General features: G+C 37.2%; 1 protein-coding gene across 1 annotated transcript in view; it reads left to right on the forward strand.

Moving 5' to 3' along the window:
* stab1 (stabilin 1) overlaps nt 1-15,530 on the forward strand; it is a 32,340-nt gene that overhangs the window by 5,399 nt on the left and 11,411 nt on the right. Inside the window, exons 9-47 of the mRNA XM_030777005.1 lie at nt 1,098-1,228; nt 1,363-1,490; nt 2,061-2,158; nt 2,353-2,475; nt 2,574-2,708; nt 2,869-2,940; nt 3,211-3,324; nt 3,609-3,662; nt 4,662-4,742; nt 4,837-4,995; nt 5,196-5,258; nt 5,422-5,520; nt 6,339-6,425; nt 6,566-6,677; nt 6,929-7,115; nt 7,919-8,012; nt 8,188-8,346; nt 8,530-8,625; nt 8,901-8,996; nt 9,487-9,534; nt 9,639-9,766; nt 9,952-10,060; nt 10,189-10,266; nt 10,657-10,758; nt 11,084-11,188; nt 11,281-11,415; nt 11,551-11,679; nt 11,805-11,858; nt 12,151-12,264; nt 12,350-12,545; nt 12,681-12,776; nt 12,912-12,957; nt 13,954-14,033; nt 14,279-14,404; nt 14,651-14,724; nt 14,824-14,895; nt 15,013-15,132; nt 15,247-15,294; nt 15,435-15,515. Coding sequence (XP_030632865.1) covers nt 1,098-1,228; nt 1,363-1,490; nt 2,061-2,158; nt 2,353-2,475; nt 2,574-2,708; nt 2,869-2,940; nt 3,211-3,324; nt 3,609-3,662; nt 4,662-4,742; nt 4,837-4,995; nt 5,196-5,258; nt 5,422-5,520; nt 6,339-6,425; nt 6,566-6,677; nt 6,929-7,115; nt 7,919-8,012; nt 8,188-8,346; nt 8,530-8,625; nt 8,901-8,996; nt 9,487-9,534; nt 9,639-9,766; nt 9,952-10,060; nt 10,189-10,266; nt 10,657-10,758; nt 11,084-11,188; nt 11,281-11,415; nt 11,551-11,679; nt 11,805-11,858; nt 12,151-12,264; nt 12,350-12,545; nt 12,681-12,776; nt 12,912-12,957; nt 13,954-14,033; nt 14,279-14,404; nt 14,651-14,724; nt 14,824-14,895; nt 15,013-15,132; nt 15,247-15,294; nt 15,435-15,515 — 4,029 coding nt within the window. The remainder of the gene's footprint in view (nt 1-1,097; nt 1,229-1,362; nt 1,491-2,060; nt 2,159-2,352; nt 2,476-2,573; nt 2,709-2,868; nt 2,941-3,210; nt 3,325-3,608; nt 3,663-4,661; nt 4,743-4,836; nt 4,996-5,195; nt 5,259-5,421; nt 5,521-6,338; nt 6,426-6,565; nt 6,678-6,928; nt 7,116-7,918; nt 8,013-8,187; nt 8,347-8,529; nt 8,626-8,900; nt 8,997-9,486; nt 9,535-9,638; nt 9,767-9,951; nt 10,061-10,188; nt 10,267-10,656; nt 10,759-11,083; nt 11,189-11,280; nt 11,416-11,550; nt 11,680-11,804; nt 11,859-12,150; nt 12,265-12,349; nt 12,546-12,680; nt 12,777-12,911; nt 12,958-13,953; nt 14,034-14,278; nt 14,405-14,650; nt 14,725-14,823; nt 14,896-15,012; nt 15,133-15,246; nt 15,295-15,434; nt 15,516-15,530) is intronic.

Raw genomic sequence — 15,530 nt, forward strand, 5'->3', positions numbered from 1 at the left:
CCAGAGATAAAGCTGTTCATTTTTACTTCATCCTTTACTTTAAGGACAGGCACACATCTTGAATAAATAGAGCACATTTAGACCTTCCTTTTAGTCCAACGAAATGCTTTGTATGAACTGATTCTAAACATGTCATAATTCTCTGGTTTTTACAGTATTTCAGCTTCATGCTATTGCAATATCAACAATTACCCATGAACTAATATAACCTTCATTATTTGTGTAGTTTCACAGTTATAACAGATTTAGATCAGCTGGTAATGTCATAAAAGAGATTTTTTTCAGGTGATTTTATTAGTTGTATCTATAGTAAGGGTGAGATTTAAGTCTAGCTAGTAGAGACAGCTGATATTTTCCCTCTAAGATTTGTGGTGTGGTTTGCCATGACATTTTGCCAAAAAACATCCATCAACTTCTCAGCTGTCTAATACCAGCAAGTGTATAGCCTCAGCAAAAGACATCACAGTCTCTCTCTATCTCCTTGCAGAGAATGATGAGAGATATGGGCCAATGTCCAGGTCATGTAACATGTACAAAAGTGAATTCCACACCATAAAAAAAGGCTTACAATTAGACCAACACTTAGGTACTTCCAGCTTTTACGCTATATTGAGTAGTATACCAAAATTCTTCATACCATACTTTCAATGTCTTTAATTTATGAGTCATCTAACCCTTACCCAAATTACTTAAACATGACACTTTGACTGTAAGGTACCCTTCTGAAAACTAGTAAGTACTGAAAGTAAAGATTTTGTAACTGCACCTCTATAGGAGTGGGTTTAATTTTTAAGGATTTTTTGCTTTGATTGATTCATTTTCTCCAAAGAACAGCTGTGATAAAATGACCATATGTGCAAAAATGCTCATTTGCCTTTTTATTGTGATAACTTTGGCGCATTTTGACTCTAGATTTGTATGTTTAGTGTAGTTTAGTGCTGGCATTCTACAATGAAAGTTACCAGTCAACGTTTTGAAATGTTGTAATGTTATTGAGAATTCCAGCACTTGACTGTCTGGTATGTAGAGAGCAGTTAGTTAAGTGCACTGTATATGTGGATCCTCCCTCCTGTTAATGGTATGTGTTTCATCCTCAGTCAAAATGTGTGTGTATGAGTGGAATGGAGGGTTCTGACCCATCTGCTGGCTGCACTCTGAAGTCGGTTTGCACAGCAAGCACATGTCACAGGAATGCATACTGTGAGACAGGCCAAGATGGAATACCCAGGTCTGTTTGACCCTTCAAGAAACAAGGCTGTATCTTAAAAGTTTTTTTTTCTTTTTAATCAATCTGTGTGTTGAAATTCCCTCACTTGGAGTGAGATTACACATGGGGTAAATGTAAGCTTCCTCCCCCTTCAGATGCTTTTGTGATGCTGACAAGATTGGTGATGGCAGACGTTGTTATGGCAACATAATTGAGAGGGTTTTGGAGCTTGACACAGAAGGCAGCCATAAAGGAAAACTGACTGGAGCCATCAGTCTATTAGGTAGCTTTTTTGCTTTTTCTGCTTAATGTTTAAAAGTGTAAAAATGTTTACATTACACTGAATGTGTAACAGCTCTGGTTCTCATTCCACCCTCTGCTGGCAGTTTCACGCTCTGTTTTCATTGTCACTGCCTTGTTTGCCTTGATCAGTTAATAATTCAGACAGCTCTTGCACCTGGTTCTGTTAATCTAGTCTGCCTTTCAGTTTGTCCTTACCTGACATCTGTGATAATCCTGAGTTCTGTAAATTTAAGAAAATCGTTGTGATGTCCGTTCTGAAACTCGTATCCCGAATTTGCTGTGTATTCTGTGACTGTTCGGTTCTTGATCAGTTGTATTCCCTGATTTAACCCTGTTTAAATATATTCTGAGTTTATCTGTGAATGCATCCAGTCTCACCTCCAGTTCACAACAGAATGCTTCAAATTATATTTGATTTTACTCTGTTGGACATTATTTCATTAGGGTACCTGCTGAGATTCATTAGACAGAAAAAATCTCTATTCCCAAAAAGCCTATTTAAGACAACCACTCCTACTACACATGTAATCATTTCTCATTTTTGTTGCAGAGGGAGGGTGTGAGCTCTCTTTGAATATGCATGGACCCTTTACAGCTTTCGTTCCACTTCTGCAGTCCCCACTGGCAGTAAGTACAATAGAGAAATGTGTTTGTCCTGCCATGAAATGTAACAATTGTACTTAAAATAATCTATCAGACATTTAATTGGACCTGACCAAATGGTGTCAAAGACGGTGTAATTAATCCCTTCATGTCTCTTCATGACCACTGATGACATTATGATATGTTTGCCTATAGAGTACATCTGATACAAATTTCACAGTCACACTCCTTGTCTTTAGGGAGCATCAGGGAACTTTCTATGTAAACATCACCTTATCCTCGGCCAACGGCTTTACAGAGATTTGGAGAGCAATGATTTATGGACATATGGAGGAGCAAAAATCAGGTTCAAAATGAACAAGGTATGAGAGTGTTCTGAAATGTGAATACATGAAATATCTACTTGTAAATATAAATATGCTCTTTACAAACTTCAACATTTTTGTCTTTCTATCTGCAGCAATTTATCTTAATGAGGGATCCAGATACATTGTTTACCATAATCCAAAGTGATATTCCTGCATCTAATGGGATTATTCACATTATTGACAAGCCAATAACAAATGTACCTTCTCATACCTCTGCCAATCCAGAGGTGAGACAAAAAAAAATCAAATAGTGTGACATTACATGTTACAACTTTCAATGAAAAACTTTAAGAGTATGTTTTCAAAATGAGACTGATTTTAAACTGATGTACCTACTCTTGTTGGAACATGCTCTAATTTTGAACATGTTCTAATTTTCTCTCTAAGTTTTCATCCTTGACTATCCACGACATTTTTGCAAAAGATGGAAGATTCAATAGATTTCTGTCATTGGTTGATGTGAGTTGTCTTTTGTTTTATTTACTATAGCATTGTACAAAGCAGTTTAGCATTCTATTACAATTAAAACATTTGGTTCTCCATTTCATAGATACAGAGGATCTACAAATATAGTTAGTGTGTGTGTGTGTGTGTGTGTGTGTGTGTGTGTGTGTGTGTGTGTGTGTGTGCGTGCGTGTGTGTGTGTGTGAGTGAGTGTGAGTATGTGTGTGTGTTATATGAAACAACTGATTCAGCACATTTATGGAATCTGATCAATCTTCCTGGTAGAACTGTGGAGCTCCAATGCCCCTCAGGGGTCCAGGGCCTCTGACAGTCTTCGTTCCAACCAATGATGCCATTGACAGGTTCAGAGACGGAAGTGTCATATATATGATAAATGATGTAAGTTTCCCCATTCATCATATTTGTACTCATTAGTGTGTATATACAGAACAACACTGTTTGCTGAGTACCTGTTTGTGGAGACTAGTGTGCCTTCCTTAACATATGTGTTCTTGGATTGTTTAGGGTTTTTGAATATTTGTGTAGAGGAGTAATGCTATGTGTAGAGGAGTAATGCTATATGTTATAACTGTGGAATAAAGCAACTGCAATGCAAATGTGGTCTTAAAGTGTTTAATATTTCAGATATAATCCAAAATGACATGTGACAAATTTGTCTATAGGCCAAACACAAGCTCCAAGAATTTCTGAGACATCACATGTTCTCCACAGCAGCGGTAAAGTTCTGTTTTTCCTCTTACAATGCTAACATGAAAAATATCCAGAGTGTGTATTCTTAATTTGACGTATTTCATATTTTCAACACAGGAACGAATATCGAAAATAAACAGTGCTTCATGATTGAAATATTGAATTATTTAGCTGAAAGATGCACCAGCTGTCAAATGCTGGACAGAATATTGAGCATTTTTAATTTGAGCTCTGGAAATATAAAAACAACGCGTGCCACTAAGACAGCTCAGATGCAATGTGCTAACCAGGCCTGTTCTGTGGGGCTTTTGTTTACCAGCTGAATTCCTGTGTTACCAAGATCGATGTTTTTAATTAAAAAGTCTATGTGAGGTGCTCACAAAGGGTTTACTTCCTTAACGCATTGTCTTGTAATGCCAATATGCATTCTGTGTCTTGAATCCACGGTTTTAATCCATCTGTGCCACATTTTCTGAAGTCATAGTCAATCAGTCCCCAAAACATATGTCAGTGGAATCAAGTGAATATCATTCTCTTCTTTAAGTACTGTCATTTGCCCATACCATGTAACTTGGAGAGTACAAAACTGCAGAGATGGCCTTCCTTTGAGTCAGAGGAAGTTAACGCTAGTTTCTGGCAGATTGAGGTTTTTGTTGTGCAAAGAGGAGACAGCCTCTTTCCTTTCTGAATAACCTTTGCCTTACTTTGGGACAAGTTAATCTGCTAATGTCCAAAAAAGTAAACCCTAACTTAAAAACAATTTGAAAAGTGCAGATGAGACAAGTCCATCTGTGGATGGGATTTAAGGTTTAATTTGGGATTTCATATTTGTGCAACTTCTGTGTACACAGATGCAGCTGTGTTATTCATTACAACACTGCTGTCAAACATTGTCATGACACAAAAGAGAAAACAGAGCACATTAAAATATGTAGGAAATTCTGCAGAATGACCTTTGCTACGGTAACTGATGTATCATGTTACCTCACCATATTTATAAGGCTCACGCTGTCTTTTTCTTCTAGGTTACGATGGAACAGTTGGCTAGCATGCCTGCAATTGAAACCATGGCAAATCAGGTTGTTACAATCAATGTCACTGGAGACGTAAGTTGTTTATGAAACTATCCATATTGCATTGCTCTTACATTTTCTAACTGTAAGAGTAAGGCAAGGTTATTCATTCATCTTTTTTATGCAGGGAAGAGTGGCTCTGAGTGACAAAGGAATACGGATTGAGACAGCAGATATTGTGGCATCCAATGGTATTATTCACTTGATTGATGGTGTCCTTGTCCCACCCTCTATTTTGCCAATCCTGCCTCATAGGTGTGATGTCAATGAGAGCAAGATCATTGTGGTAGGTTCATAATATGTGAAACTGATACAAAAAGATTTTAATACATTACTTTAACTGTATTGTCATAATATACATTTATTTTTTTTAGGCTGACACTGTACTCGTTTAATGAGCTGAATTGTAAGGTGTTAATGGTTGGTACTGAACTTGAAATTAGAGATGAGAGTTTCTAGTAAAGATAATACATGTCTGGTTTACAGGGTCCATGTGTGAAATGCAGCTATCTCTATGAGACTCACTGCCCACCTGGAAGTACAGAACTGGTATTCTCCCACTATACTCTGTTCAACATGTATATATATTGCCCAGTCGCATCGGAGGAACTGATTTACGAATTAATTTTTTTATTGAAATGATCATTTATGGGAGGATTGCATTGTTTATTTATTCAGGTAAATTTCTATTCCTTTTTTCTTGTACTCTCAGGACAGTCATCTCAAAAACTGTGAGGCCAGTCTTGATCAACCCTGGAGTTCATCTCTGGCATTTAAGGGTTGTGCTAAATACTGCAACGTAACACAAGTGGTAGGATGCCCTCCAGTTTCTGTTTCCTGTTTCTCTCACAAAATCAACATTAAATCATCTCACTGAACCTTATTTTTCAAATATTCCTTAAATATCGTTTTAGACAGCACTTCATAATACAAAGGAAGAAATCAAAGCTTATGGTATCTATTCTCAAAAATTCATGAATCCCAGTTATATTTGAGTCAGACATGAGTGCATGCACCGTGCAATAAAACCATATCCCCTAATACCATAAAAACATACTTTCCATATATTTGGGGAAAAAAAGTATTACAATGAGAATAGGAAGCCAAAAATTATTCTCCTGAGGCAAATCTGGAATTCATGCAAGCTTGATGCCTGTGCATGTAAAAAAAAAAGATGTATGTTATCCAAATACTTTAGCATTTGTGTCTCTGCTGACAAGGAACTGGCAACAGGTAAGCCTGGAGAGAGGTTACAGGCTCTGTGCTCTGAATGCATGTTGAAGGTAGTATTTACCATTTGTTCCAACTGCGCAATATGTGCCATGCGGTTTCTGCTTGAATATCTTTAGTGCTAGTAGACTTTTCATGTCAGAAGTGTTGCGTCAATTTCTTACACAGCAATGTACATGACACAAAATACAGTCATGCAAAAATGATAACAAGGCCCATTATATCAACATTAAAGAGGACTTGTTAATTAAATAAACTTTTTCTACTTGTTAAGGTCTTGGCAGCTCAGGTGTTGTATAGTAGAATGTATTCCATGTTTTTTATTGCAGCTTAAAAGCTGCTGTGCATGGTTTACATTTTAATGAAGTCCCTTGATTAAAGACCTTGTTTATCCCACAGAGAGCAGAATGCTGTAGTGGGTTTTTTGGCCCTGACTGTAAACCTTGCCTTGGAGGTTTCCAACACCCATGTTATGACAAAGGCACTGTAAGTAAAAGTTTGTCTTCTTTATACACATCCACAGGAACACAAAATGCATTTTTGCCATGCTACCTGTACATAAATTCATAATAAATCTGTAAATCCTTTTTTTTCATGCTGTGTGTTTGTACTCTGGTTGCAAATAGTGTTTTGATGGCATAGATGGCAATGGCACATGCAAGTGTTTTCCAGCTTTCACGGGCATAGCCTGTCACCTCTGTTCAGATCCAAATAAACATGGAGAGAACTGCGATGAAGGTGAGTTTGAATTGCCATATTAATCAAAGTCAAAGGCATTTACCCACAGGGTTTATCAGCTGGCTTTGCCTTAGTGTAATAGCACATTTTCCCTTCATATATTAGTTTTCAAAAATACATACTCTTATTTTACACCACAAATACTTATTGCAACATTAAAAAAATATCAGGTTTTCTCTCTGCAGTGTTGCTCTGTTCCCCCCACCCCCCGTCCCCCGTCCTGACTTTTTTTTCTCCTTGTGGTTCTCCAGACTGTCGCTGTGTGCATGGTATTTGTGACAACCGACCTGGCAGCATGGGGGCTTGCAGGAGAGGGTCTTGTCAAGCAGGATACTCAGGGGATTTATGCGACAAAACAGTCACGCCCTGCAATTCAGATGGGGCTTATGAGCACTGCCATATCCATGCCTACTGTACTTACATCGACAGCCACACAACGTAAGCTCTCTTCTAAACTTTGGGATTTCAGACGCGTTTCCTGATTTTCTTTTCTAAAAAAGGAACAAAAAAAGAGCTAGGCTGAGTCAGTTCTGAGTCAGCTGCCACTTTTCATTGTGTATTGGCGTTGATCAAGACAGAATCTGCTCCACTGTATGCAGCCAGGGAGAGTGTCAGTTGGCCAGACAGAGTCAGGAGGTCGACAGGGGAGATCAAATAACCTTTAAACACATAGCTGGTGTGAAATCTGCAAAACAAGGTAGTCAAGCCACTGATTTACACAGAGATGGTAACAATCACCTACAGAGGACCAGTCATTATTGGACATTAATAAGGATATATATATTAACCACAAAGGTTTTCCACAGAAGGCAGTACATGTGTATGCATTTTGCTGTCATAGTCATAGAAAAGCCTTTTTCTTTCTTCAAGTCTTAAGCTGTGTAAGGCTCTTGTGTTGGATATTCTGACCAGTGCTATGTACAGTAGAATAAGCCCCTGACAGACAGGCTGAAGAAATGCACATTCAAATCAGCTCATCTAGTGGGCTGACTGACACCCTGAAAAAATGCTTTCACCAGAGAATAGAGTACAATATTCCAAAAGAAGATATGTTTTTGTTTTTGGTGCAGGCACTCAGTCTGATCCCAAAATTCTTTCATATGTGAATACAATACTTCTTAAACCATGCCAGTCAGTTTTTTGACCCTGTCCCATTCAAGTAAATGACACTGATAATTCTAACATATCATATACAGTATCTGCTCAGTTGTTCAATGATGTGTCTTTCTGGTCTATTGCAGGTGTGTTTGCCAAGCAGGTTATGAAGGCGATGGTCATTCCTGCAATCCAGTAAACCTCTGCCTTAAGCCTGGTAGAGGAGGATGTGACTCCAACGTGAGGCTACATTTAATAATCCCGCTTTAGTCTGCTGATTATTGGCTCATCTACTGCACATGCTCACTTCAGTGACTGTTAACATCGCAACACTGGGTCATCACATAAGAACTTTTAAAAAGAACTTCATGAGACTTAAATTACAATTGTGAATTGCTCAAATTGTTATTTACAGGCGCAGTGTGTATATGCAGGCCCGGGCAATGTATCTTGTGTGTGCAATGAGGGTTGGACTGGTGATGGACAAGCTTGCGTTGAAATTAACAACTGCCTACTGAAAAACCGTGGTGGCTGCCATGCTAATGCAGAGTGCAGACACATAGGGCCAGGACAGGTACAAGCTTTGAATACTGCCCAAACCAAACAAATTCAAAACAGATTTTGCCATTGCAGTACTGATTTAGAGTGAGTCTGCTGAAGCACAACACACAAGCATTAAACTAATGGACCATATCCTACCATTGGTATTTCTATGACCAGACTACCCATGCTCTCTGTTTCCACTTTTGTTTTGCAGAGCGAATGCACCTGCAAGAAAGGTTACACAGGAGATGGTACTGTCTGTGATATTGTTAATCCCTGTTTAAAAAACAATGGAGGTTGCCATGCACTGGTTTGTACACATTTGAAACATTTAGAAAAGACAGTAATAATTATGTGGTATGGTGAAATATGTAAATTAAGTTATGTATGGTAATTATTTATATTTATATGTGCCATTGGCTTTTTTACACAAATTGCAGGATCTTGTTGCTTTGTTTATTTATTTATTTATTTATGTTGGTCTATATTCGATAAACATATGGCCAAATGTAACACGGATGCATGTGATGAGTATAAATGTCCCAAAACTTGTGATGTGCACTAACAGAACTGTTTTGTCATAAGGCTAATTGTGAGTTCAAAGTTGGAGGATCTCACATGTGTAAATGTCCTGAAGGATATAGGGGAAATGGAACCATATGCTATGGGAGCATAATGGCGGTAAGGTCTGAGTTATTATTCCAAGACATAACAAATGTGGTGTCTGTTTGAAGTACAAAGCGGATACATTGTAATTTGCTCTTGCGATAAAAGCTTCAATGATTTCCTCATCAACACATTTGTACAAAGCACAGATTGAAAATACATCAACTAAATATACTGTATGATACTTTTGTGGTGTTCTGTCTGTTTCATTAAGTTTGTAAAGTAATCCAAGGCCTGTTTGTGTATAGTGAATACAATAATGAATTTAATGTCTTGGTAAAACAATTGTTTTTATATCAGGACATCAAACATTCACCAATAGTTTGACATTTTGATAATGACTAATCATTTTGAAGGATGTTTTCATTATTTAATTTTTCAGTGCTCAGAGAGATTACCATCTGTGCTTTGTACCACCTCCTCTAAGTCTTGGATGTTCACAAAGACATAAAAAAGTCATTAAAAAGCTACCACTCAACCAAACTGCGTATTCTGTCTTTTTTAGGCACTTGATGAAAGCTCAGAATTCTATAGTTTTAATCGCATGATGCAGGTATGTAGTTTTAGGATTTTTTTTCCCCCCCAAGTTAAAGCGTCAGATCTGTACATTCTTCTGTTTGTTGTTTTAATTGTCTTGTATTTGTGTATTTGTTTCAGAGACACCGTGACATCTACTTTAGTGGCAATGTTACTGCTGTGGTGCCTTCCAGACAGGCCTTCAGAAATTTGTCTGCTTCTGAGGAGAATTTTTGGTTTGATTCTTATAGGCTGCCCTACCTTCTAAAGTAAGTCTTCTTTGGATTTAACCAAAAACTGACCTCCATCCACACATTTCACACACACACACACACACACACACACACACACACACACACACACGCACACACACAAAAACACTGAAGCAGAACAGTCAAGGGCGATCTGAACTGCATATAAAGAGACTTAATCTGACATGTATGTTTTCCTCCAGAACTCATTTTTTAGATGGAATATACTCCTTTGAGGACTTGCAACAGCAAGTAAATGGGACAGTCCCATCTAAGACCAAAACACAATGGAAGGTCAAAGCAAAAGGCCAGGTAAACCTCTCACAAACCATTGTTTGTGCCTTAATTGTGTATTCATGTTTTGCGGGTCTTGGATCTTTATTCTTTGTGCAAGTCTGACACTAATGTGTATGGTTTCTTGCCCCACTCCAATGTTCCAGGAAATTATGATTCATGATGCCACCATTTCTATTCCAAACATAGAGGTGATAGATGGATATATTCATGTGATCGACAAGGTAATGGCTCAGAATGCTGCCTAATATTCTCTTTATCTCTTCAATAGCCATATCAGCCAGTTATATTATATGTACTATATGTCAGTTATGTATCATCTCCAAATATGCAATAATAAACACATCAACTGGCTCAGCTGCTATGGATTATGTTTTCTGATTTTATATGGTGCACAAATATTTTGTGTGAAGTTCCACGCAATGGTTCAAAAACATGTTCTTACTTGAACATGTTCTTAAGAGTCAAATGCCCTTGGTGTGCTCCCATTTCACATATATGAGTTGTGTATCTTTGTGGACTGCCACAAGAAACAAAAGGGTTAACATGGACTGAAGAGATTGGGTTCATGTAGCTTTGTCTATGTATCTATAGATCTGTGTTATGTGTTGCAGGTGCTCAAACCTCCCATTTCAGATGTTCCTCCTTTGCCTCCTGAACTCATGGAGGTCCTCAACAAGACTCCAAAATTCAGTCTATTCAGGCAGGCAGCACTGGTAAGTGGTAGAGACAAAGGATTGTGCATTGTTAACACAATCAGTTTTTGTACTGAGCTATCCCTGGGAGAGAGTTTGCACTTTAAAGGCAAATATGAAAAGACCACAACAGTACTTTAATCATTTAATTGAAATGTTCTCTCAAAAGTGTTCTAAGTTAGCAGTCTATTAAATTGTGTCAAATTAAAGTACCAGTTTTGTATCTGTTTATACATGAACATTTCCCCTATCATAACTAACTGGTTTTGCTCTGAATTAAATCTACTGTAAACACTATGTCATCTGATCAGTGAAGAAACACTACTGTTTTTTCTCTTTTCTGTAGCTCTACAACTTGTCAGAAAACATCCCAACAAGAGACTACACTGTCCTTATTCCATATGATACTGCAATTGAGGAATACCTGAAAGAAACAAATTCTACACAGCTGGTAGTTTGTCTCACATGACACACTTTAAGTGTTTTTTTTTTCTGAAGCACCATTGTATGTGACTGATATGCTTATTGATTTTATCTCAACAGGGTGAAGATGTATTAAAGTATCACGTGATCATAAAAGACCAACTTTTTCCTGATCACTTGTTTGATGGCTTATTAAAAACCACGTTATTAGGGGATGCCTATCAAGTCATGTTTCACACGAACAGTAAAAACGAGGTATGTATTCAAGTAGGAAACATGTTACAAAGTTTTCACATTGATCAGAGGATTCCAAGTGAAGAGAACTTTTACTAATCAGGAGAACAAATTAAACCTGAACCTGAGTTCTTATTAAGCATCTCTCAAATCTAGACAATGGTGAATGATGTACTCCTTGATGGAAACTTCACTGAAACTTACCATGGAGTGGTAATGGGCATCCCCCGGGTTTTAGACATCCACAAAAACCACTGTAGCAAAGATGTGGTTTTAAGAGTCTCAGTAAGTCTTTCATATCATATATTTAGATCACTTGTTTTTATTTTAACAGAAAACATTTAATGAATTTTCCACTGACCCTTGGTAAAGAGTTTTCTGTAAAAATGGCTGTTATCTGTTGCCTACAGGGCAGGTGTGGTCCCTGTGATGGAGCTCCTAGATGTTCCTACGGCACCAAACCTGTAAGATACCTGACAAACTGCTCCCATGACAAACTGCACCACAGCTGAGTATAAGTATTGTGGCTATGTTAGCAAAATGCTGCTGTTCATCAACCACACCGGAATGAATTTTCAGTTTTGAGGTCTATAGTTCGGGCTACTTGTTCCATGTTGAGGTAGAGCACTGAGAGACCTCATCAAACAGAAATGTGATGGCTTGTTTGCTGTTTTATCCACAGGATCCTTTGAGAAGTTTTAAAGTGCAAACAGTTTTCTTACAATTGTCTTATTCATTTTAATTTTAATGGCTAAGATGAAGGATAAGTTTCCTCCAAATATGAAGTCAAACTGCAAGTACAGGACAAGGGTTGGAAGGAAAAGGAAAACTGTGACAGGTTGCCTCATGGATTGTTTAAAACAGACCAAGGTAATTACTTGATATTCTTCATTTGACTTTGTATTTTAACTTCTCTTATTGACAGTCTCTCAGCAAATCACCATGTCTTTTGTAGGACCATGCCTGCTGTCCAGGATACTATGGGCATGATTGCTTTAAATGCCCAGGAAAGGTGGATAACTGGTGTTCTAATAATGGCAAGTGCATGGATGGTCTTTTTGGCAATGGAGAGTGTCTGTGCAATGAGGGTTTTCATGGCACAGCATGCGAGACATGCGAGCCTGGAAGATATGGGAAGGACTGCAAATCAGGTAACGCTCTACTATGTACACGTTCTTCAACACAATTCATAATACCATAACAAATACTTATTATTTTTGTAAAATATTTTTACCATTTCAATGAAGTCAAAATTTTGTGACATCTGACATTTTGTTGTTCTAAAGAGTGCCACTGCCAGCATGGGAAATGTCTGGATGGCATTGAAGGAAACGGACAATGTCTCTGTTATAAGGGCTGGAAAGGAGTAAACTGCTCTGTGGGTCAGTTCTGAATGTTATAACATACAGTGGAATAGCTCAATGATATTTAAGTTATTTTTGTATTAGATAAACCATTATTATATTCACATATTTGCAGAATATACAAGCTCTCTAATTGTCATCTTTGTTTAACAGAAATTGTGGCTGATGCTTGCGGGGGTGTGTGTGATGAAAATGCTAAGTAAGTTAAATTAAAAAGTCAATGTCTGAAGTAATAGAATAGATTCAAAAACCTCAGACCTTTTACATCTCATTAGTTGATGACTTCTATGTCCAGGGACATCAGAGAGCTGTTTGGTTCCAATTTCCTGGCTAACGCTGCTCCTTTATAACTGATCTGGCCTTTACTAATGTTGAGAAACAGATATATTGTCCCTCTTAATTTTTTGCCTCTCTTTCAAACTGAGTTTCGTACTAAAGATCAAGTGCAAACGTTGCGTATGCATTATGCATACGCTGTAAAGTACATTGCCAAGGACCTAGCAAAAACATATAATTTGGAGATGATTATCAGCTGTCTGTAGCCTGCCAGTTTTCATAGATTGTTTCACTCCACAAACCTGATATAGCTACATAGTTACAGAAAACACTTGTCCATCTATTTTCTTATTTAGGATTTGTAGTTATCAGACCTTTAAGCCTATTAGCGTATTTCAGACTTATGCTAAGTAATTCTAATACTTTATTTTGTAACAGAATAACTACTTTGTTAACAGAATTGAAACTGAAATAACTGGATCAATGGATTTAAAAGTTAGTGTAAGGAAAGATGCAACATTCTGGTGTAAAGAATGTTTCAAATATGTTCAGTTGGCACTAGCATCGTCACTATTAGTCCAATATTAAATCAAGATATGACCACAGCTCACTAGTATTTCATTATGTCAGTGAAACGAAGAAAAATTTTTACTTGCATATACTGGAAATGTACTGTATATTGTGTAAAATACTAAAGTTTCAATGAAGAGCATTTAATGTATGAAGATCATCTGAATAATCACAGCTTTAGCACCGTATTTGCATATTTGTCATTTGACTCAATATTTATAATTCAGTCATCCTATAGATTCAGGAACATTTTTCATTAGGGTCAGACCATTATAATCGAACAAGAAAATGGCTATGCATGTAATGGTGTTTAAAAAAAAAATCTTGCTTGGTGATTTTTGTTTTTCAGTTGCATCGCAGGAGATTTAGGAGTACCACCAACCTGTTCATGTATTGCTGGTTACCAAGGGAATGGCACAGTCTGCAAAGGTGTCCATGGCTTCTCTTTTAATAATCTAATTTTCATGTATGTGAAGGGACCTGCTTTTCACTAGGCAAGCTGAAAGCTGAAATATATTTAAATGTGATGTAAATGTTTATTGGATAGGTCCCTGGCAGTGGGTGCCAAATTCTTTCAGACAGAAGTGACTGCGTTAAAAAAAAAATGAGAAAGACCATAATTTTTTTGTGCCTGAAAAGTTTAGTGTTTGAGAAACTGTCCCCTTTTTTCACAGAAATTAATCTGTGTGATGCTGATAATGGTGGTTGCTCTAAGCATGCAAACTGCACCAAAATCTCACCTGGGGAGAGGAGCTGTACCTGTCGTGAGGGTTACACAGGAGATGGAGTTATGTGTCTAGGTAGGTGTGAAAAGAAGGTTGAAATGTAAGCTTTAATCAACTATAATTATATAGCATATCATTAATAAAAGAAAAAAGAACAGTTTTCACCTAGGCCTTGTAGCATTTATTTGCATTAAAGAAAGTCATATTTCATGATATTTCAACAGTTTTAAAGCAGTATATCTGAAAATAACACAGAGTTGTTCGAAAATAAATTATTATTACATTACATTGCTATTTAGCTTTTTTTTTTTTTTTTGACAGAAATAGACCTCTGTTTAGAGGACAATGGTGGATGTCACAGGAATTCTTACTGTATAAGAACTGGACCAAACAAAGTGGGTCAATGTTATTTTTCTAACAGCTCTTACGATACTGATCAATAAATTATATTCCATCTCTATGAAGATTTATTTAAATTATTACATTTGATTCAGGCTGCATGTGTTTGCAAACCTGGCTTCAGTGGGAATGGAGAGTACTGCTTTCCAGTAAATCCATGCAGGAAGGTAAGATTTTTCAGACAAAAAACACTACCAGGCATAGTTGTAAAAATAAACAAAAACTGCAGTTTTATTTGATGTATATTATGATTGTTATTATTCTGTTATTGTTCTCCTTTCTAGAATAATGGAGGATGCAGTCCTGAGGCTCTGTGTAGGTCAACTGAACCAGGGGAACGGAACTGCACATGCCGCATTGGTTACATTGGAGATGGGTTTGATTGCAGAGGGACTATAAGTCGAGTGAGTACAGTAATATAAACTCAACTTGTATCTTACAAAGGTATGAGTGAGATCATGGGTTAACTTCTTAAATTTGTATCAGTGACTAATGAGGTTCCTTGCTGGTTATTTCAGGAACTTCTTCGCAAACCAGAGGCTCAGTGGTTTCGAAGGTGGTCCCTTGTAAGTGAAAACAAAATTCTAAGGCAGTTTATCAATGCCTTTTCAAAAATAAATACGAGCTGTCAATTGAATATTTGAATATCTAAACTTCCGATAAATACACCAGATGTAATTTCAGGCTGTTTGGTTTTTTTTGGCAGATGTCAGGAGTCAGAGATATGTACAACAAAGGCCCATTTACAGTGTTTGTCCCACATGCTGACTATATTAACAACTTCACGGTATGGTATCCATAT

The sequence above is a fragment of the Chanos chanos genome, chromosome 6 (genome assembly GCF_902362185.1).
Source record: "Chanos chanos chromosome 6, fChaCha1.1, whole genome shotgun sequence".
In the NCBI taxonomy this organism is placed as follows: domain Eukaryota; kingdom Metazoa; phylum Chordata; class Actinopteri; order Gonorynchiformes; family Chanidae; genus Chanos; species Chanos chanos.